General features: G+C 43.2%; 2 protein-coding genes across 2 annotated transcripts; one reads left to right on the forward strand and one right to left on the reverse strand.

Moving 5' to 3' along the window:
* Positions 1-15539: 15539 nt before the first annotated feature.
* Positions 15540-16479, reverse strand: LOC147427165 (uncharacterized). The gene is made up of 2 exons (XM_086498925.1): positions 15984-16479; positions 15540-15901 (listed from the first exon to the last, which is right to left on the reverse strand). The coding sequence occupies exons 1-2, from the start codon at positions 16477-16479 to the stop codon at positions 15540-15542; spliced, it is 858 nt and encodes a 285-aa protein (XP_086355051.1).
* Positions 16480-18609: 2130 nt separating this feature from the next.
* On the forward strand, positions 18610-21094 carry LOC147427166 (uncharacterized). The gene is made up of 5 exons (XM_086498455.1): positions 18610-19530; positions 19638-19696; positions 19781-19909; positions 19982-20117; positions 20325-21094. The coding sequence occupies exons 1-5, from the start codon at positions 18826-18828 to the stop codon at positions 20616-20618; spliced, it is 1323 nt and encodes a 440-aa protein (XP_086354581.1). The 5' UTR covers positions 18610-18825; the 3' UTR covers positions 20619-21094.
* Positions 21095-23355: the final 2261 nt, after the last annotated feature.

Here is a 23355-nt window from a genome sequence, read left to right on the forward strand (position 1 = left end):
AGAAGTGCTCGGCGGAGGAGAGCTTGACATTCGAGTGCTTGGATGCTGTTGTGGTAGAGCTCTTGTGTTGGAGCTTGCATTGAGAGGACATTGCATCACGCAGAGTGGAGCAGGAGCAAGTTCAAGACTGTGTGCAACTCGTTTTTTGCCATTTTCGGGCTCTAAAACGCAGTTTTTTGCGTAGCTCCGTCATACAGAGTCAGATCTACATGATCCAGGAGTTTAGGTCAGGATTTTGGCACGCTCCGGACGCGATAGTGATGTCTATTTGCTGAAATTATGCTTTGAATTACAGCAGGTACAGCAGCAAGTTTATTTGTGCACTTTCGGATCCCAAAAACACTGTTTTTAGCATAGCTTTCACACCCGGACTCGGATACATATGATCCAGGAGTCTACCTTGGGGTTTTGGCACGCTCTGGACGCACTCGTCATATCAGAATTGTAAAATTCTGAACGCTGAATTTTTTGCAGCAGTAGTTGTTTATTGTGTGTCGAGGATTCCACATATGGTTTGCTCTCAGATGTGAGAGTGATATTTGCTGCAAGTTTCCTCACAGGTGGGAGGATACGATGTATGCCTTATGTGGTTTGATGCTCAGGGAGACTAGTGATTGCATTTTGAGCTCGGCAATGTATGCCTCGAGCATGCTTTTTGGCAGTCACAGGTAGAGCAGATATTTGTGTACTAGATTTGCAGGTGTTTGCAATGATGTATGCAAAATGTGGAGATTGGTGCATGCATTTGGAGTACGGTTTGATGTGCTTTGGTTGCTCATGGTTTTGAGCGTGCAGTCAGTTTGGTTACTGGTTTTGTGGCCGTTTTACTGACGAAACTCTGACGAAATTTTCCCAGGAGTTTTATGCGCATCATTTATGCGATCTAGGTAGAGATTGCGGGTTGCACTCAACATTTGCGTGCGGTGTTCTCTGCAGGTGGGAGATTTGTGTGTGTGTATGCATCGATACCGCACAGTGTGGGCTTGGTGATTAGCTCACAGATTGCAGTGTGATACTAGAGCATGCGAGGCTTGTATTGACATTGCGAGAGCTCTATTTTGGAGTGTGTCTCACAGGTTTTACATTGTGTTTCTGGCCATATTGGTAGACAGTTTCCAGGTGTTGTTGGTGAGGTGGTTTTTTTTTCTAGTTTACTACATTATGCTCATGACAGAGACAGGTGATCGATCAGATTGTGACCTCTCACAGATGCGCATGTTTGATGGGTCAGACTTTGCGGCATGGAGAGAGTGTATGCTTGATGCATTGACACAGCGAGGGTTGCATCGACCATTGAGTGGTGATGCAGGTAGACCTTCAAACATGTCTGACGATCAGTGGCAAGAGCTAGAGGAGATGGCACTATCTACACTCTCTTTGCACCTTGCGGAATCTGTATATGCTCTTGTTATGTATGAGACTACTTCGAGAGCACTTTGGCGCAGATTACATGATATGTATGATAGATTTGAGTCATCACGGACTCGTGTGAGACATGTACATTCACGAGCACGCCGACATGTGACATGTTGGCATTGTGGACATAGAGGGCACATTAGGCGTCGATGTTTCAGGCGTTTGAGACAACGGAGGCGACAGATGCGTGATGCAGATTTGGGCATGACAGATGCTAGTGAGATCAGTACGGTAATTACTGAGTATGCTTGTGATGGCGATGTCACATTTACATCTAGCTTGTCTTCAGACGATCTTATGTCTACGGATTGCATATCGGATTGCACATTGTCTTCACATTGGTTACTAGATTCAGATGCTACTTTCCATGTCACGTCGCATCGTGAGTGGTTTAGCACGTTTTCTAGTGGGAGACTTGGTTGTGTGCACATGGCTGATGGTGCTATGTATGACATTGAGGGTACAGGAGACGTATGTTTGTCCTTGCCCAGTGGTATGAGATTTACCCTGCGTCATGTGCGTTATGTGCCAGATCTCATACGGGATTTGATCTCAGTCAGACAGTTACGGGATAGTGGATGTCAGATTTTGCTACGAGAGCGAGATTTTGTGATGCATTTGGGTTCGCTAGTGATTGCGAGAGGTGCCAGGAGTGGTACAGGTTACCCATTGCATGTGGATCACGCGAGAGACGGTGTTGTCTCTGTGATCATGCAGCCAGGTAGAGAGCGAGAGAGCAGGCGAGTCTCTTTTGCTTGTGGGTTGCAGGATGCTTTGCATCGAGTGCAGAGTAGTGAGATCGTTGTGCACACGGTTGGGGCACGACTTGAGCAGTCACATAGAGAGGTGACAGAGTCAGACACGCATGCTTTGCTAGTGAATGAGCAAAGTAGAGAGTCAGTTGTGCGAGATACTTCTATGCAGGATAGACAGGTAGAGCGGTCTTGCTCTAGTGAGTCACGACAGGAGGACGTTGTGCAAGAGTCTATGCATATGGAGTTAGAGCATGAGAGCTCTAGTGAGTCACAACAGATTGAGTGGTCATGTTTGCAGTGGATGATTGCAGAGGAGGCTGAGATATCAAGTATTATGCAGTCATTCCTTTCTATGCTCGACAGTGAGCATGGGGATATAGTTGTGTAGGATATGTCTTCCAGCAGACACCTAGAGCAGCTGGTTTGCTCTGAGGTTGCACGACAGGTTGATGCGTCTTTTGCGGATAGTCAGGAGATGCATGTGACTGACACGCCTTGTCAGTCAGAGATGCCTATTGCCAGGGATATATATGTTGATGTATGCTCCGTAGAGCTAGCAGGGCCCGCTAGCATTGCATCGGCATTCGGTGGTCTCATGTATGAGATGTTGATCTTGAGACCGGATATCGCAGCTGCAATGGGAGCATTTGCAGTTGGGGTTGTCAGTCGTTTGTTGACTGATGATGGCATAGTGCACGAGGGAGATATGCAGGTATTGTGTACATACTTGCAGTACGTGTGCGGTACGTCTGGTGGTGTATGGACTTACACGGGAGCAGGACAGCCGGATGCACACGATCACAGCCAGCCAGTGGGCATCGGTTGAGAGCGGTTTTCTCTCGCCTTTTGTAGTCTTTAGACTAGGTTCTCTTGCTTAAAGGCACAATCGCCTTTAAGTGGGAGGTTGTTGGGGTATAGGCGTTTGTGCCTTGCCCGGCCGCCCAGAGTCTGGGCGCCCACTGACTTGTATACCTTATACATAGCATAAGTGTATAGGGGGCTGCTCACTCTTTGGAGTCTCCCCACCCAGATAGTGTGTGTCTCCTTCTCTCTCTCTCACTCTCTGTCTGTGGTGCTCCCCGATCCCCCTCATACGCGCTTCACCAGGGGCACTTTTATCCCACTGGGTTTTTCCCCCTGGACATCCGGTGTGAAAGGACACCTTATCTCTTAGGGTTTCATATAAGCTTTGTAGCTCTGAGTTTGTACACACAATTATTCCAATACAGAGAGACAGACTACAGAGATCTCGTACACAAGCTCTGTGTCTTCTCCTTCTCCATCTTCTTCCTACTCTGAGTTGCTGTCTTCCTTCTGTTTCCTGTTTCATCATCTTCAACACCCCTGAGAAATGTCCTCCGGCTATGCCCATGTGGGCTTCTTGCAGTATGTATAAGTACTCATCCTCACGGGCACAACGTCTAATAATATCGTCCTTCCCTAACCTGTAGAGAGTTCCTGCAATGAGAGAATAAGGTTCACATTCTTTTAACATTTTTCGAGCTATATCCTTTCGGGCTTCACCATTGGGTATGCGAGACAAATGATCTGTCATGACATGTCTTTTACTAGGTCTCACCACAATGGTAAAATCAAACTCAAGGAGAATTAACAACCATCGTGTAATTCTTCCCACGGAACAAGGTTTATTTACTAGATACAACAAGGCTTAATGATCTATAACAAACTTTTTGGCAAGAAGGTAGTAGCAAAATTTCTTCACTGCATAAACCATAGCTAGACCTTCCCGCTTTGTAGTGGTGTAGTTTCTCTTGGCATCATTCAATTGACGACTTGCAAAGCTAATGGGGTAGTCCAATTTTTGTTCTCTTGGTTGAGCTAGAACACACCCAATAGTAAAGTTTGATGCATCAATATGCACATGGAAAATTACATTCCAATCGGCCACTCGTAGAATAGGAGTGCTAGTCAAGGTCTTTTTCATGACTCATAAGCATGGTCACACTCCGCGGTCCAGTGGAACTCAATAAGAAGTTTGTACAATGGACGATCTATCTCGACAAAGTTTAAAATAAACCGTCGGTAATAACCAACATGGCCCATGAACCTTTGAACTCCTTTATTGTTTGTAGGTGGTGGCAATTCAGCAATGGCTTTGATTTTCCTCTCATATGTGAAAATACCATTTTTGGACACTGTATGCCCTAAAATGACTCCATGTTTAACCCAAAATTGGCATTTGAAAGGGTTTAAGGAGATGCGATACAATTTGCACTTCTCAAACACTTTTCGTAAACATGATAGATGTTCTTTCCAAGAGGAATAAACACAAAGATCATCTAAGAAATCTTCACAAAACTCCCTCAAATATTCTCTAAAAGCAGTGTTTATTAATCTTTAAAAGGTAGCAGGGACATTGGTTAAGCCAAAATCCGTAACACGAAATACGAACACTCCAAATTTGGTTATAAAAGTCGTTTTAGCTTGGTCCTCTAGAACAATTGTGATTTGATTGTAGCTTGAGTATCCATCTAAAAAGCTATAAGCTTCCTTCCCTGTAACTCTTTCAAGCACATGTTCTGAATATGGCAAGGGGTAATGGTCCCTCCTAGTGGTAGCATTGACCTTCTTGAGATCCACGCACACTCTGAGTTTCACATTATTTTTCAGCACAATAACTATTGGAGACACCCATTCTGAGTGCTCAATAGGGTATATGAATCCGCATTTGACAAGCTTTTCAATCTCTTCTTGAACAATCTGTGCATACTTAGGATTCATTGGGTAGGGTCGTTGTTGGACTGGTTTAGCCATGCTATTCATGGGGATTGTGTGTTGCACCACGGAAGGTGGAACACCTTTCATATCATGTTATGTCCATGAAAATCTATCCATGAATTCCTTGAGAAGTTCTTTAAGTACATACTCCTCAGTCTCTGTTAGATCTTGGGTAGTGAAGACAGGTTTGGACTCCTAACTGGGTCTGCTAACTCTATTTCCTTAACTATTGTTGGACCATTATAGACTCCATTGCTTTCATCAATAGGTTTTCTTTGAGCCTTTGTATACACAACCTTATGCTCCTCTGTGGTGTAGAATTTGAAATGATCGGGTGCAGGGTATAAGTCTATGGGGTCTTGTTGTTCTGTAGACTGTGATTTCACTTCCGCTTCCTTTTGTTGTTGAGCTAACTCTTAATTTTGTCGTCTCCTTCCGGTACGGCTCAACTTTGGCTTCTCTGTACCCTCTAGTTGTGCGATGTCAATGGGTTGTGAACTACACCACATAATGCTTTGAAGGTATTCACCCCAGATATCTACCAGCTTCCGATAAGCATCACATGCCCCTATAATTAAGCCATTCCGTGGTAGATTTCTTTTCATTTATTCTAGCATGCACATTTGCTCAATATCGTCGCCTCTTATATCTCTTACTCTTCTTGTCTAATTTTTTATTACAATTGATCTCTAGTGAAGAGTCACTAGATGAATTGCTACTTGTGTCTTCTGCTCTCCTAGATAGATTGTCGTCTAGGGTACCACTGATGGTTTGTCCCCACATTTGCACTAAGATTTAACTCAGATTCTTCTTCCTCAAAGTCAATTTCAATTGACGATTCTAACTCTGAATCGTGGGGGCTATAGTCCTGTGAGATGCTATTGGTTCCAATGCCAGTCAAGCCTTCATCCTGTAGGTCATCAGAACCTATATGCATTGCTTCTAGCATATTTAAGGGTACGAGTTGTGGCATTTCATCCCCCTCAAGTGTTACCCAGGTCGTCTCCCTATTTCCCCAAGTGTCTATGGTTGTTGCTAGGTGGACCCAATCCACATTGTCAGACTCAGTCATCCCAGGTAGAACATCCATATAAGGAGAATCTTCCCCAACATCAGTGTCCACTTTACATGTGTAACAATACTACAATGGGGCCGAGTGAGCTGTGGTGTCAGATCTATGATCAATTATAAACATGTTTCCTAGAGAATGTGCTCGACCAGTTACAAGATCCACTCGAATGACAGAATCTTGGAACTGCAAGTAGACATGGTTTTTAGACCAGTCATGCACCATTTTTGCTTCCCTCATGAAAGGATGTCCTATCATCTCAAATGTCATAGTGTGCTTGGAGAAATACATAGCAATGAAGATGTTTCTTATTTTGTGTCCAAAGACCTTGATCTTGAGATCTTATAGCATCCCAATAGGTTTAACAAGACCCATTGGCCATCTTTGCTTTTATGGTTGTGGTCCTGGCCCAAGGTGAGGTCTTCCCATAGTTTCCCATCAATTTTTTCATAATACTAACCCCAGTGCCACCATCAAGGATTCCCTTCATAGTTAATCCCTTGGTAGTGGTTGGTATGGTCGCATTGGATTCATCACCCTGAAAGTATTGTCCCAACTTGTTAATAGGTATTTCTACAACAGAGTTCTCATCTAGGTTCGTTTGTGGATCTAGTGTTCCTCCTCCATTGGCATCTCCCTAGCTCCATCCATCTGTGAAAATTGTGGTAGCTCGACTTTCAGTTCTCCATTAAGGAAAGCTCAAAGAGCTAAGAATAGCTCGGGGTCTCCATATAGTTTGGACATGATGGTAGTTCTAACTTCTGAAGCCATAAAATCCATCAGTTTGGCAATGTTTAACGGCAACTTTTGGGCTTCAGTCCCTTGACGTGGAGAAGATGGGATCTCCATTTCTTTAATAGGGTCAGGTAGTCACTTTGTAAACATTTTCTCTAACAAGAAGGGAGTACGCCCACTTTCCCATGACTTCAAGTCACTTTCTTCTTGGATGACACTAGGTATGGCTAGGGGTCTATCGACTTTGTGAGGTTGTTTTTGCGTAGGGAACACTATGTCTGTCATCTGGATCTGCCGGGGATCTGCCTAGTCGTTGGCTCTAGATCCCTTTGGGTCTCTTCTACCAAAATCCTTAATTGCTTGACTGGTTCGATCTCCTCTGTAGGGTTTGGGTAAGTTCCTATCTTCTTCTTGGGTCCTGGCCATTGCGGCTCATGACGATCTTCCTTGTTGATTTCTTTCCTAGTGGTCGTTTTGATCTCCATGGTTTCACCTGAATCAGAATTCTCTTCAGCGTTGTTGATATACGGGGTCATCACCAGTCCCTATGTTGGTCGTTGAACTGGGGTTTGACTTCGCTGCTTTTTGCGATCTCTTCCTCAGTGTTTTCTTCTTTTTCTGAGATTGGGCAATTGATGCCGTGTTTTTTCCTTCAAGATTTTTGTTTTTTGGAGCATCGATCGTGTGAGTACATTTACTGTACCACGGGTGTACCACAGGTGTACTTTGTGATGGCTCCTCGATAACCTCAATCAAGTTTAATGTCATGATCTTTGGTGCATTTGGATTATTCGTACATTGAGCAATCAAATGATCTATGCCACATCGATTACACATGAGTATTGGCATTGTAGACGTGCTCCCTTGATTGGTTTGCATTAGTGTAGCATTCTTTTGTAGCCTAATAGGACATTCGGCTACACGATGTGGACCTCCACACTCATAGCATTGAAGAGGTGGTGTCTTGGTAGTATAATTGATATTTTGGCCTCTTGCAGCAAGAGCAGCTACTTGATAGACAGGTTTGACTTGTCCCCAATAGTCCTCCATGTAGTATTGTGGACTTTCTTCAAGCGCATCAATCCCATAGGCAATATTAGGGTCTATATTTTCCTCACAGCCTTCCAAACAAGCAATAGATGACTCACAACCCACTTGATTCAAGAAGTGATTCTCGGATGCGGTGGTTTCGGTCCTAGCACTAGAGGTGGTAAGGGTGTTCAAGAGGTGGAGCCAACATCAATGCAGGAACTCGAGGTGTTTCCATCCATGCAAAGGTTGGTCTATTGGCCATCATGCGCTTAAATACTATGCAGTCCTTAGCTTGATGACCATACCTCCCACAGGCATTACAATTCCCATTGAATTTTACTCTAAAAGTAGGGCATTCACTGGTACTATGCAGACCATAGCATACTGAGCACCATTGTTGCTCCCTTCTTGGACATATGATTGTTTGTGGAGCATGATTGTCTCTAAGACTCTCTTGAATGGCCTTGGTGAGATCTGCTAAAGTCATCTCAGATATCTTTGGCTCCTTAGAAATAGGCTTTAGGGTCATTGGCTGACTCCCCGATGCTTGCGAGCTAGTAGATCTAGGCTCAACAAACACTCTTTCTCCTTGAATCATTAAATTATCCTCCAATTGGATCGCACTGGTGGTGACTTCTTCCCAAGTGGTGATACCTCTAATGACTAGGCCATTGTAGATATCCTCATGTCGCAATCCCCTAATGAATCTATCAAGAAATTGGTTATTATTGAAGTGCTCATTTGGATTACAACGAGAATTCAAATGCTTCAAGCGACTAATAAAGTCTCTCACCAACTCTCCTTCCTCTCGTTGGGCTTTCTGGAGCTTAGATGCTACACCCCAAAGTACTCCCTCTCGTATGTATTCTTTCAAGGAAAGTCTCTTAAGAGTAGGGTAATTTTTCTTCCACCCTTGGGGTTCTATACCAATCCCCTACCTTCCCACTTAAGGTTAGCTTTAAAGCATTACTCTTATGCATGCAGGTCATTGTGTTCTCCTAGAGAATCGCATATTTTTTCCAACACTTTGATATTCTTTCTTACATCCCCATATCCAATAAATTTTTGTGTGAGCTTGGATATTTGTACTGCCTTACTTCTAGGCTCCCTATCAAGTGCGTTATGCATATTCTCAGCAATAGATCGACCGATAGCTTGAGAAAATGTTGCCAAATCACCTAAGTGAGCAGGCACCATGGGTGAAGGCGCTCCAGAGACTACATATGGAGTAGGTATTGGCATTGTGTTTGGTGCATAGGAAGCCCTTGGGTTCCAAGTTTGGTACGGTGTTGTGCCATGTGGTGGCCCAAAGTTCAGATGTGCAGCCCTAGGCATAGCAGACGTCGGCTATGACATGCTAATGTTGGCCGGTATGGTCCCATTGAAATAATAGCTTGGGTGTTGTGGTTGCGGGGCATAGGTTGTTGGAACAATGGGAGCGGTAGGAGCTATATGAGTACGACAACCTATAGGTGCATATGATTGATACACACTTGTAGGTACTGTTGTCGGCATTGAGCTACCATGTAGCAATGCTGTACTGACAAAAGATGTCCATGGCGTATTTCTTGGCATGACCATTGCTGGGGTAGGCATGGTAGCCATGGTGTCATCAAGGGAAAGATGAGATAGACTTGGAAAGGTAAAGTTATCACTCATGGGCTCAGATTTCACTGAGACCCCTGCCAAAACAACATATGGAGGATCTATCAGACTTACTGAGGGAGTCTCCATTTGCGGTAAGGTTGGTTGTTTAGGCTTCCTTGTATCCAAGAATCTCATGAGACCTTTTCAAGGCATGTGGATCCCCTTATTCTGTCTCTCTAGCTCAATAACCCTATGGATGACCTCACAAACTCTTTGTTGTTGATCCTCTCCACTAGTAGCACCCGTTGTGGATTGTAGGACATCTAACCAACCCACGTCATAGGTGTGTCATGTGTATAGGTCGTTAGAGTTTCTTTTTGTAGTTTGTACTCCCAGTTCTCATTTAGGAACTCTCCATCTAGGATTGAGGTCCTAGGGGTGTCCTTTGAGTTAGATGCAATGTGGCTCTATATAGGTTGACCCTTAGTGGTCGCTAATTCAGGAGCACTCGATTGCTCTCCTAGCAAGGATATTGACATAGGGGCTTTCGCTTTTAACTCTCTTCGTTGCTCTGCCTTGTGTAAGCTCTTGATTTCCTTTTCCCTAGCTGCAATGCACTTCAGCAAGGATTCTACCACCAGGTAATATAACCTTGGAGGGGAATAGCTCAAAAGAGTCAGGGGGCGTAGTGAATGGAGTATTCAAGTGCACACTCTCCAGGAGAATGGGGTCTACGTTGGTCATGAATGGTGAATTTACTTCCCCACCCCCTCATTTACATTGTTAGCTCCATGTTCAGAGCGAGTGGCTCTACTAAAGGTTTCCTTCAAGCGGGTAAGCACGCTCGCCCGGACCGTGGGCCCATGGCATGCATTTCTTGGCTTAAGCTATTAGGATTAGGCATCCGGTAACCCTCCATGATATCGTAGTCAGAGGAAGAGTCACTAGGCGCAATATGTGGGTCCTGAGTGGTACTACCTTGGCTTCCTGCTGAGGACCTAGAGCCTAAGCTAGAGGAATGAGTGTCCCCATAAACGGATACACTCTCGATGTGCTCATCCTCTAGCACACGACCAGAGCATAGGTGCATGTGACCTCAACACTCTAGAGGTGTTGGTGAGTGCCGGTGAAGGCTGCTCACCTAGTTTTTTATGTGTTTACAACCCAATTTTTTGTATTTTTGGTCCCTTTTTTTAATCGAGCCACGTAATATGGTGTATGATAGCTCAAAATGAGCGTCTTGCGTAGAGGGGCGGACCGTGATTTACAACCCCTGATTCAGTTACGTACAAGCCTCGGAATCTTAAAACTAGTATTTTCGTAGGTGCGGAGAGGGCTAGAATTAGTAAGTCTAAAGGGTGAGTGTGAAGGGGATGGTGGAGGACTTGAGGAACTTGTCCCACATGCCCTCCCCTCACTTGAGATCCTAGTCTTTATATAGAAGGTAGTGTGAGTAGTATATCATAAGTCTGAGGATTGAGGCCTGGGCCTAGGCTTGGGCTTGGGGAATAATCTCGATCCCTTTCTTTTAGACTAATATTTTTTTAATAGTTTCAAATATCCTTAGCATTTTTTTAATTTTTTTTCCCAAAAAGAAAACTTTTTTGGAGGATAATGTAGTCCGTGGACGCTGAGCTCCCACACGCACACAACAGCTCCTAGGAGCTCTCTCTAACCTCTGGGCAACTAATTAACAACTACTTAATTGTCTAACATAGAATTGCACACTCACACACAGTCAACTCTGTTGCTCACTATCTACTCTACTTCTCACTGTCTACACTCACTAACAGCTCTACTAAGACCTACACAATACAGATCTTGCAAAAATAACAAAAAACAATACAATGTAGCACTAATAGAGCTTACAGTTACTAATAGAATCTGCCAAAAACCTGCCCTTTACAGTCACTAAACGGTTCTCATAAAACTTAGAAAAAACAAAAAACAGGTGGAAGAAAAGCTTCCAGAGGTAGTAGTGAGTGCTCTCAAGCTTAATGCAATGCTGTCCCCAGCAGCGGCACCAAAAATGTACGCTTTTCCGTACGTGTCGAAGACTGGGAACTTGTCTGTGCACTATGTGCGAGCCTCGAAAGGCTGCAAACAGACATCTAGATAATTCTAGCAAGCTCAAAGAACAATGGTGTGTCACTCACCTCTCAATGCTGCCGTCGTGAAGTATCATGTGCTGCAAAGAAGAAGGAGTTGTCACCGCTGATGTCGCGCTCTACTGTCTCGCCGCCGCCGATGTTGTCGCAATGCTCTCTCTCTCTCTCTCTCTCTCTCTCTCTCTCTCTCTCTCTCTCTCTCTCTCTCTCTCTCTCTCTCTCTCGCGCGCGCTAGCATACACACACACATAGAAGGAGAAGGAGACAGAGATGGAGCAAGGGCACTTCTTAGCTTACACCTCAGAGAATAAGGACTTTTAGGTCAAATGGACCTTTTATAAGAGTTCGGCCCATCCACACATGGGCGCCCACAATGGCATGCATGTTGATCAAAGCATTTTCAAGCAGACCTGGTTTGATAAATAGTCATTGACCAACCATCACATCATAAATTCTCTCGCATACCAAGATCTTTAAGGTCTCTTGGGATAGTTTCCTACGACGTTAAAATTCTCTTCTTCTTCTTGCATATGACGACGTATTTAAGATGCAAGCAACAATGTTTGTCTTTGGGAAAATTGTCTTCTCGTAGCATTTGGTGGTAACAATATAGAGCTTCCTTGCCACAACTTATGTTAGCCATACATGTCGCCTGCAGTATATCCATACATGTGCCGCTTTTTGCATACATGTCAACATTGCTCATTTCGCGAACATGTCAACCAGAAGCACCGCCAAGTGTATCCTAACTCAATGGACATTAGTCAAGTATTTTCGTCTCAAAAACAATCTAGAGCTTCCTTACTAACAGCCATGTTGGCCATAGCCTACAATCAATGCACTCCAAGTGACGAACAATTTGTATAAAGCTTCCTTGCCAAAACCATGTTGGTCATACATGTCGCCTACAGTATATCCATGTCGGGGGGTTCACCATTTAGTACCCCCTATATAACGTGCATTCGTGGGGTATTACAAAAAACCTCTTTTAACATATCTGAATGAATAAAATGACCCCTTATTTTAGTATTTTTTTGATATAAAACCCCTTATCTTAATGTATCTCTGTTAAATTGCCTAAAATTTTTCTTTTTTAAAACCCCTCCTTTTGAACTCATGTTATACATTAACATGATTACATAGTGCACCCCCCGAGCCTTTTGCATACATGTCAATATTTTGCATTTTGCATACATGCCAACCAAGTGCATCCATAATGAGATGAATGTCAGCCAAGCAAGCTCCAACAACAACCAAGAGCATTTGTTGGAAATAGCGAAGAGCTTCCTTGTCACAACCATGTCTAGCATTTGCTAGAAACGGCTTAGAGCTTCCTTATTACAACCAAGCCATATACTTGTCGCCTAAAGCATATCCTACAAGGTGCACGCATTTAGAAAAATGAATTCACCAAGCATCTACTAAAAACAACCAAGCATCCTTGTCAAAATCATGTTTGACGTATCCTACAACCAAGCTCTAAGTGACGACAATTTGGATAGAAGCCCCTCGTGATCACTTGTGCTTTCATCAGGACACTGCATGTGGCATGCATGTTAACCAAAGCATTGTCAAGAAAGACCTCTCATCATGAAGTCTGTGTTGATGGATTCAAGATATATGCAAGGGTGATTGCATCAAGAAAATGGCTTCCATGTGGCGTCAGCACCGAGAAACAAGTTAGAGCTACATTGCCACAGTCGTGATGGGAATATCCTATAATTGACATGCTCTAAGTGACAACATTTTGGATAGAAAGCTCCTCAAGGGCTTCTCGCACTTTTGTGAAATCCGATGCGGCATTTGGCATACATGTCAAGCTGAGCATGGCCAAGCAAGACACAATCCAACAATAGGCCAGGAGCAATCCCATCATGAATTCTCTTGTCCATGTCCACATAATCAAGGTTCACGCATTCGAAGCAAGGTCTTCACTTACCATTTGCTGGAAACAACCTCGAGCTTCTATCTCACAACCATCTACATAACCTCTGATCAACATGCTCCAAGAGTTTCATGCTTTTGTGAGGATGTCACATTCGCCATGCATGTCAGCCAAAGGAACCACCATGTGAATTCTAAATAAGAAGAGCTAGAATGCTAGCCAAGCATCTTCATCTCAAAAACAGCCCACGGTTTCCTTTCCACAGCCATGTTGGGCATATCCTACAATCAACACGTTCCAAAGTTATGACAACCGGGATAGGAAGCTTCTCATGAAACCTTTGAGCTTTTGTGAGGACACCAAATTTGGCGTCGATGCCAATCAAAGAATTCAAGCAATTCAAACAGCCCATGACCAGTCATCTCATCAGAAATTCTCTCGCCTATGTTAATGTATGCAAAGGTGATTACATTGGGAAAGTGGCCTTCACCTAGCATCAATTGGAAACAAGCATATCCTACAATCAACATGCTAAAAAAAATGACACTCCTGATAGGAAGATGATGAAGAACTTTTTTGATTTCATGAGGGCATTGCATTTTCCATCCATGTCGGCCAAAACACCATCAAGAAAATCCTAAATCAAAAGAACATCAGCCCAACAATAGCCAGGTTGGGCATATCCTACAATTCTCTCCGAGTTAGGACAGTTCCTAGATAGGAAGCTCCATCTTCTACACTTTTGTGAGGACACTGCATTTAGCATACATGGCAGCCAAAGCATTCAAGCAACACCTAGCTCTGCAAACAACCCCTGACCAACCATGTCGTCATGAACTCTCTCACTCATGTTGACATATTGAAGATTCATGCAAAGGTGGTTACATTTGGTCAAAGGCCTTCACTTAGCTCTTGCTAAAAATAGCCATGAGCTTACTTGCAGCATGCATGATGGCCATATCCTACAATCAACATTCTGCAAGAGGACATTGAATTTGGCATACATGTCAACCAGAGCACCAGCTAGCAAGACATACTCTTGCAGAAACTTCTGATTGCTAATCTCATCTCCCACCCATGGCAACCTATCGAAGGTGCATGCAAAGCTAATGGCATTGGAGAAAGGCCTTCTCTTAATGTTCGACAGAATAGGCTACATCTTTCTTGTCATTGAATATGATGAGAAGGGTTTCCCCAACATTGACAAACCAAGAAAGGTTCACCAAAGCATTGCTAAGAAAGACATGGAATTCCTAGCTCTTCGTTTTTTGCTAGCCTTAAAATCTTTATGTTTTCAGCCCTTTGACACAACCTACCTTGCTTTTTTGCTTCAGCCTTTGTACCCTCCTTTCAGACGTGGCAATAACACTTGATGCAAATAGCCCAGAGCTTGCTAGTGAAAACCATGCTTGGTATATCCTGCAGTCAACGCACTCCGAGAGACAACATGCCCTTAACAAGAAACAAATCAAGATGTTTTCATGTTGTTACAAAGACATCGCATTTGGCAAGAAAGCATGAGCACATTCAATCAAAAACATTTAAACATCAGCGCATGAAGGGGAATAGGTAAAAGCTTCAAATCACTTCATTGTATCCAAGAATCACTTCAACATGTAAAAATGCATCCTCAACTGCATTCTAAACCATATGAAAATCAGCCAATCCTCAACATCCTCGTCTCAAAAGCATCATTCATTACAAACTAGAACACAACAAATCAGACTCTTCGCTTGGAGATTCAAAATATCCCATTAAAGGGGCAATGGCCCAAGGAAGATGCTAACGAGACATGATCCACATACTCCATACATCAGGAAACCTTATAATTGTAGGTAACTCTTGTGTCTCATCCACCACCAATGACATGCAAAGACAAGCTACAACCCCAAAAACATTAGTAGCCAATGTAGAGACATCATCTGGGATCAAGCATACGAATCTAAGAGCGTCAAACACAATATTTTCCTACAACTTTTAAGTGAACATAGAAGGACTAGGAAAAAGTTTTTTGCAAAGGCGACTTGAAACCTAAATACTCGCAAAATTATATTACCAATACATTTTACAAAAAGTTGGTTCTACTTTACGGTTACATAAACGATTCCATCGCGTAAAATAGATCCTTCGTTGGACAAAATTCTTGGGCAAAATACGCAAGTACTAACAACTTTCCAAAAGGTATGTCTTGCAAGGGTCAAGTAGTCGCTTGCTCAAACATGTAGTTTAGAGGAGAATGACTCTATTGCATTGGAAATTTTGAAGAGAGCCAAATTGCCATCTCGTTCATTATCTAGACGCGCCTCCTCCAACTGAATGCGCTTCACATTCAGCTCTCTAGCAGCCTCATACTCTTCCCTTGTGATTTCAATGAGACCTTGGTCTATCTTGGCTTGCTTTTCCTCCACATTTGCAGACACATCAACTAGTTTCACACTTGGTGCCTCAAGGCCTTCCAACATTTCAACAACTCTCCCTCGTCGATGACGCTTATGGCTACTTATTTTCTCCTTTAAAGGAGGGTCTTCATCCTCTGTACCCTTGGATTGAGATTTGATTTCTTTCTTGTCATCACCTAAACAACAACAAGTGCCGGCTTAAAAAAATCAAAGAAGAGAACACCCGCTTATGAAAGTAACGATGCTTCTTTGACCTACCTATGATATGATCAGAAGTGTCGACAAGGATATCACCAGGTTCTATTAAATGCTTAGCTCCACAACGAACCTCCATGATAGCGAAAACTTGTTCAGAAAACCTTGCTAGAAGCTTTTTCCTCTTACATTCAAAAGACTCTATGGCCCAATATGAGCTACATCCTGAAGGCGTATTACGACCATAGTCATAGATTGTCTTGAAGTCTTTCAAGACACGATTCCACCTATCAATACACTGTTTCCATGTGCGAAAGACTCCATTTTCAGCACATTTTGAAGAAATTATATTCCAGGACTCCATCTTTCGCAAGAACTTAGGAACCTCGCCTGCCTCTTTGGCATCTTCCAAAAAAAACTTTGCTTTGATAAGGACCTCAGTTTCTTTCCAATCCCAATAAGCAAGTGTATCTCCTGTGGAACTTCTGTCTTGGATATTGGGCTTTTTCTTGTCAATCTTTGGAGTATTTTTGGATGCATTCTTAGGTGAAGGTTGCATCTCATATGGAATCTCATGATCAATAGTAGAAGTTACTTAAGACATGTTGAACTTCCGTGACTTTACCCCTACATCATATGCACCATAGAAGCCACAAGTGAAGACATACTATGTCCAACAACCCAGCTTAAAATCATTAAATCAAATAAGGAACATGTGACAAACAAGCACTATACAACATGTTTTATGATGATCGAGAAACAATCACCTCATGTGGCTTTGCTGGCACTTGGTTCTCAAGATCATCATTGTTTGAATTCATCGATTTCAATCCCTGTACCATGAAGAGCTTTAGCACATCAAAACTCATGAGAACCACAAGTCCAATAAGAAGAACAAACTATTTTCACGAATAAAACACATTCAGCTATTTTCACATTAAAAAATACTTCAAAGAGTTTACCTGAGATTTCTTTGCTGAAGCCTTATTCTCAAGATCAACGATGTTTGGCTTCACCCATTTCAATCCCTGCACCATGAAGAATTCTAGCAATACGTTAGGACTTGAAAAGACTCAGGTTCAATAAGAAGGTGTAGTCTTCACCAATAAAACGCATGTCCTTATGCACATATAAAAAAAAACTATTACCTTGACTCTCTTAGATGCAACGTCCTTTAGCTTCATTCCACTAAAATCCATAGATGGCGAATATCTAGACATGGAAACATTTGATAAAGGTGGAAAGGGAGGCCTCTTTGGGTTGCAATGAAAGCTATCTACTTCGCTATCGTTAGAGTCTTGGGCATCATTGGGTGTAGATTTTATGGGCTGCTTGGTACAAGCTTTCTTTTTTCTAGAATCATTCGATTGCAAGCTTCCAATTCTTGGCAGGGAAGAGAAAGGTTCAATGCTGTCGTCCAGGTTAATCGTGGCGATAAATTCTTGCTGGATGGAAGGAACCACTTCGTCATCCATATCTTGACTCCACACCTCATTCAAGTCCAAATAAAAATCCATGGTGAGTGCAAGGATTGATTTGTAAGCTGGAAAAGCAGGAGATAAATCTATGTGTGTTGTGTGTGTGTGTGTGTGTGTGTGTGTGTGTGTGTGTGTGTGAGAGAGAGAGAGAGAGAGAGAGGAGGGAAAGCTCAAGCCACACCTCATTCAAGTCCAAATAAAAATCCATTGTGAGTGCAAGGATTGATTTGTAAGCTGGAAAAGCAGGAGATAAATCTATGTGTGTTGTGTGTGTGTGTGTGTGTGTGTGTGTGTGTGTGTGTGTGTGTGTGTGAGAGAGAGAGAGAGAGAGGAGGGAAAGCTCAAGCCATGTTCCCAACGTAGGGTTTTCACAAAAACGACGTTGTCTCTGTCCATTTGCAGCAGGGATTTTAGAGGGTTGGAGGAGCGCGAAAGTTATCGTGAAAGCCAATTATTTTGGCAGGTGGGGAGAATCCGATGTTCAAAATTTAATTTTTGAATACAAACATTTTTGGCCACTAGTGGTCATGAGTGGCCATTATATGTTTTGTGTGGGGCTAGAACAAGTGACCACCACTGGTAGCCTAAAATGTGCACATATGGCCTCTCGTGTGAACAAACCCTTTGATGTCCAACTTTCTCTAGATTTGCAAGGTCAGCTCTTCACGGTAGATCCCATCTCGGGGCCAAGTAGGGGCTACCCAATCGTAGAAAATGGGAAAACAAGGCAGAATCGTACGAAGATGCTCTCGAGGCCAAGAGCGTCACTTGCACAAGCAGCGTGCGCGGGTGAGGAAGGGCAGGTCCTGCGACCTGCGATGGGGGAGGGAGGGCGACGCAGCCGGGCGGGCACAAGCCCTGAGATCTATGGACGATAGGAAGCGATAGCAGCACGACAGGGATGCTGCAAACTGTTTTGTTTATACTTATAGTTGAGTGTGGAAGACACGACCACCTGGATGGTGGGTTGGCTAAGGGGGATACCCTCAGGGCACTGGAGTCTACCGAGCCTTCGTTCGAACCTGCCCTAACCCTTTTAAAGGGTAAGAATGTAAATCGGCATTCCAAGGTTCTAGACTTAGGAGATTCTAGGAATCTCTTGTGAATGACTGAATATAATAAACGTAGAGCCAATAGGGGCCAAATTTCAACCTAGGCCTAGTGAAAAGAAAAGTGACAAGTCCTTGGCTGTGTTGGCGAGATGAGCAATGGGCACGCGGACTCCCTAGCCTTACGGAGTGACGGAAAGAGAGAGAGAGAGAGAGAGAGAGAGAGAGAGAGAGCTCGCCACAGAGAATTATGCGAAGTTATGTCTCCTCCATCTGCTGCTTCTTACCAAATGTCGAAGACGCGCATCATCATGGTCGCATACCCAAGTCGTGACTGCTGCTGAGGCACTGTAGTAAGCTCCATTTTCGAAGAAGCTCATGTCTCTGTTAACCGGTGTGCCCATTTTGGAGTGTATGTATGTGGCGGCATGCGCGAGATGGGCCTGGAAACGTTGTGTGCACTCAGGATCGCAGGACAGTGAGCATTGGGGACTTGCAGATTCATACAACTTTGCGCCGGTGCCCCGTCTCTGCAGGCTTGTGCTTTCGGTGTACGAAGAGGATCTTCGTGTTCCAAAATGGGCTCCCCCAGGTGGTTATGGCATTAATTTGGCATGGATATACAAGAGAGCAGACTATGATAATACCCTAGGACGTGTCCCTCCCTACTTTATCTATGTCGATCATCAGGCTCAAGGCATTGTTTTAGCCATTCACGGGCTCAGTCTCAAGCGCGAGAGTGACTATGCGCTCTTGCTGGCAAGAAAGGTGGGGCAGGAGCTGTTTGATGGTGGCTACGTGCATCATGGTTTGCGCCAAGCAGCACGGTGGCTTCTCGATGAAGAGTCCAAGACCTTATCTGCTCTTCTGTGTGAGCACCCTTCGTATAAGCTCACTTTGGCTGGGCATTCATTGGGTGCTGGGATTGCTGCTATTCTTGCAATGCTAATGGCAAATTTAAATGGCAAAGGCAATGGTGTCTCAAGGGACAGAATCCGATGTTATGCCATTGCTCCTGCCAGGTGCATGTCATTAAGCCTAGCAGTGCGCTACGCGGATGCCATTAATTCTGTGGTACTGCAGGTGAGATACTTTTGTTGGGTATGCATCCCATAACAATGCAGTCATTACACCATGGTTTGAATTTTGTATCTCTGCATCTCAATCTTCTTTGGCATTTCAATGTGCAGGATGACTTTCTACCTCGAACCACCACACCCTTAGAAGACATTTTTAAGTGTATCTGCTGGTGAGGTAGCGATTTTTGCTTTGCCTCAATGTCTTTACTGTCACCGTTGCTCACTATTGACCACTCACTCACCTTTTGGAACAGCTTGCCTTGCTTGTTATGCGTTGGCTGTATCAGCAACACATTCACTTCGGAGGAAAGGTTGTTAAAGGATCCAAGTCGGCTCTATACGCCTGGCCAGTTATACCACATCGTTGAGAGAAAGCTTTGCAGGTGTGGCTCTCTCTAGTATCTGTGGGAATGCAAAATGCAATGGTCATACATCATAGACAATCTTCTATACAGGTGCAGCCGTTACCCCCCTGTAGTGAGAACTGCAATACCTGTAGAAGAGCGCTTTGAACGCATCATCTTGTCATGCAATGCAACGATGGACCATTCTCTTGTTAGAATTGAGAGAGTGTGTCAGAAAGCTTTAGAGGTGTGTTACCTCCTTGCAGTTATGTAGTCTCTTATCCTTTCTTTGGGGAACAACATGTTGCTTATGTTTCACCTTTTCCTTCTTGTATAATGGTTAAAAATCATGGTTTTTTTGGGTGCTTGTTTCGAACTCACATCGACATTGTGATGGTGTTTTGGCAACTGAACCCTTTTGATCTTTTTCTGAGTGTTTTGAGGGTGTGTGTAGTTACTGGCAGAGAAGGAGAATGCGCAGAAGGTTCCCGGGATGGAAAAGATGGAGAGGCAGGCCATGTTGGAAGTGGAATATAAAGAGCAGCATAGGGAAGCATTGAAGAAAGCTACTTCTTTGAATGCTTCTTGTGCTTTTCCTAGTTATGGGACTTTTGGCAAAGGTGCTTGGGGAAAGGGAGAGAGTGAGAGTTTTGCTGCCGACAAGTCAAAGCAGCATGGTGGCAGAGCAAAGTCCCTTGACAGAACAACAATGGAGGAAGCTACAAGCAGTTTAGTGCAAAGTACTTGAGCCTAACAAGCTAGTAAAGGAGGAACTGAGGAAGCAAAAATGCCATTTGGTTTTGCAGCTCACTTTCAACACTTCAGAGGATTTGCTTCAAATGGGGCTCTATAGAGTGTAGGTCAATCATCCTTTCACATATTATTTGCCATCAAATAACCACCTGTAAAAGGAAGTGCCTTTTTGTCTTGGGTGGGGTGCCAGAGAGACTAAAGCTTAAAGAGGGAGAAAAGTGAAACGTGCCTTTAAAAATTTGAAGGGTACTTTGTTGAAAGTACTTCTTCATACACCCTCCTTGTTTGCAGAAAAGCAGTGCCAACAAAAGGATTAGTGTTCAATCCTCATTAATACGTTCTTATTGAAGAATTTTGAGTCCGTCTTGACTCTTAAAAAACTGATTTCTTCTATAACACAACTAGATATTGAGCTTCAATGACATTGTTTATGCTTGACACAATGTGTTTGGCCAACATTTTGACCCACAATGCAATGATGAAGACAAGTAGACCGACCGTGATCTTCTCCTCGGGCTTAATGAAGAAATATCACATAAAATACAAGCGAATTTTTGTAACGTAGCGATATGTTTGGTGAAAAGTATAACAAGGCAATGAGTTTGCTGAACATAAGTAGGAATTCTGTTTACAAGCCTTACTTTGCGTCAAAATATTTTCCACTAGAGTTGGCTGTTGTTTTCCCATACTACTTTCTTGTTCTCAATGTTATAGCATGTTCTAAATTAGATCGATATCTTTTTTTTTTTTTTGAGAGTAGGAACTTGAAATTACAACTCACACACCCGACTCCGTGAGGTGGAGCATCCAAGCGGGATAAGGTTGGCCAACCCATCATATGGACTAGGGGCACAACCCCTAAGGGCTACATGTCACACAAGTTGTCAAGGGGATTTGAACCCAAGACCTTAAACACAAGAGGCTCTTGCTCTATCAACGGAGCTAGCACTCGTTGACTTAGATGTACATCTTAATGCACTACTCTTCATTGACATGTACCCTATTTTGTTCCCCTTTTGTATAGACAGACAATTTTTAAACAAGCCTTTCTAATGGAAACCTCGTGAAACTTTTGACCTTCATTCGAGGGAGAAAACACCTAAAGAAGCGAAAATGAGGTCAAATCCTATCGCAAGTTCAAGTACTTCATAATATCAAGCTTGGAATGCATGTGATTGTGCGTTTCTAGTCATTCTCATTTTTATCGCTACGTGGATGGTTGACCTTAGATTACTCTTGTACTTCACGCTTGTTAAAAAAAAACTTTTAGCACAAGTTTTTTTACTCCATTCATGGCTCTAGGTGAAACATGATAATACTTACTAGCCTATATACATGGATCATACTTATAAATAGGCGCACTTCCTTAACCAGCATGGAGTCCCTATGGAGCACTTAACCTCCTCTCGCTCCTACTCTTACCATCTTATTTGACATACTTGCAGAATTATTAATCAACACTATGATGTTTCTTGCATGGTAGGCATAATCATTTATTGAAGATTCTATGATGCTTCTCCTTTAAGTGTTTATAAGGTTTTTGTGTAAGTAGTTGTAGTTTTATGTAACATTTAATGGCCTAAAATCTTTTGTGTAGCGGAATTTAGCATGAACATAGTGGGCATTTCATTAGAGTTGATTCCTAATGAGAATTACAAGAGTGCTTGGGTGGAGAGAGCAACAAAAAGCATAACACCTAGTTAGATAGCATCGACAATACTTTCAAAAGAGAGAGTAATTAAGCTATTGACAACAGTTGAGGACCGGATTTGCATGGAGCCGGTCCCCCCTCCAAAAGGCTTTGTATTATGGTTTCTCCCATCAAGAGAGACATTGTACAATACAATTCTTTGTGTTCCTTCAAGACTAGCTAGTGCAATGAAGATGGAAGCTTCATACACCAACCAAAACACTTAATCAAACACAACTTGAATTATCCCCGTTCTCAGACCCAAGACCTCACACACCTTCGAAGATGGTGAGAGCTAGCAGGGTATGAGAGTAGATTGAGAGGAAAAAGAAGTATCTTACGAGAAAGAAGTACATCTCCTCACATAATCACTCATATTAGCATAGCTTAGCTTAGTAATTAGCTTGGTAGAGAAGATGAGCATGCATTGAAGCTTGGCTCTTGGTTGGATTTGCATCCACATGCCAAGAGAGTGTTGATGTAGGCTTCTATCTCACAAGCTTGGAGTAGGTGATGAGCTCTCCATTAAAGCTTGGGAGGAGATAGAGTGTTTTTCCTTCACCATGGTCAAGTCTGTGAGTGTGTGTGTCAATGCCCAGCAAAAATCAGCCCCCTCTCTCTCTTGGGCGAGCCCTAGCTGCTAAGTTAGGCTGGCTTTTGCCTCATTGGACCTCCCCAGATCCAGCCAATAGGGATTAAGCAGCATAAGTGATAGCCTTCTGACATGTGTCCCCCTTTCCCCTTTTGTGAGAGCTTTAGATAATTAAATAATTAAACTAAACTCTCATTGGACCCCTTTGCCTCCTGGCCAATAGGAATCAGGCAAGCCATGGCGCTCCTGAATGCTCATTGGACCCCTTGGGAGACTGCCCAATAGTCTTCTAGGACACTTAATTCTTATTGGTTTCTTTTATTAAATGTTTTTAAATTAATTAAACTAGATTTACTCTAGCTTAATTCTCATTGGTCCACTTCAAGGGTCTTCCAATAGGAATTGGGCACACCTTGTGGGCATCTGGCCTAGGGAGCTGACATGTGTCCC

The sequence above is a fragment of the Adiantum capillus-veneris genome, chromosome 24 (genome assembly GCF_014529385.1).
Source record: "Adiantum capillus-veneris isolate H3 chromosome 24, ASM1452938v2, whole genome shotgun sequence".
Taxonomy (NCBI): domain Eukaryota; kingdom Viridiplantae; phylum Streptophyta; class Polypodiopsida; order Polypodiales; family Pteridaceae; genus Adiantum; species Adiantum capillus-veneris.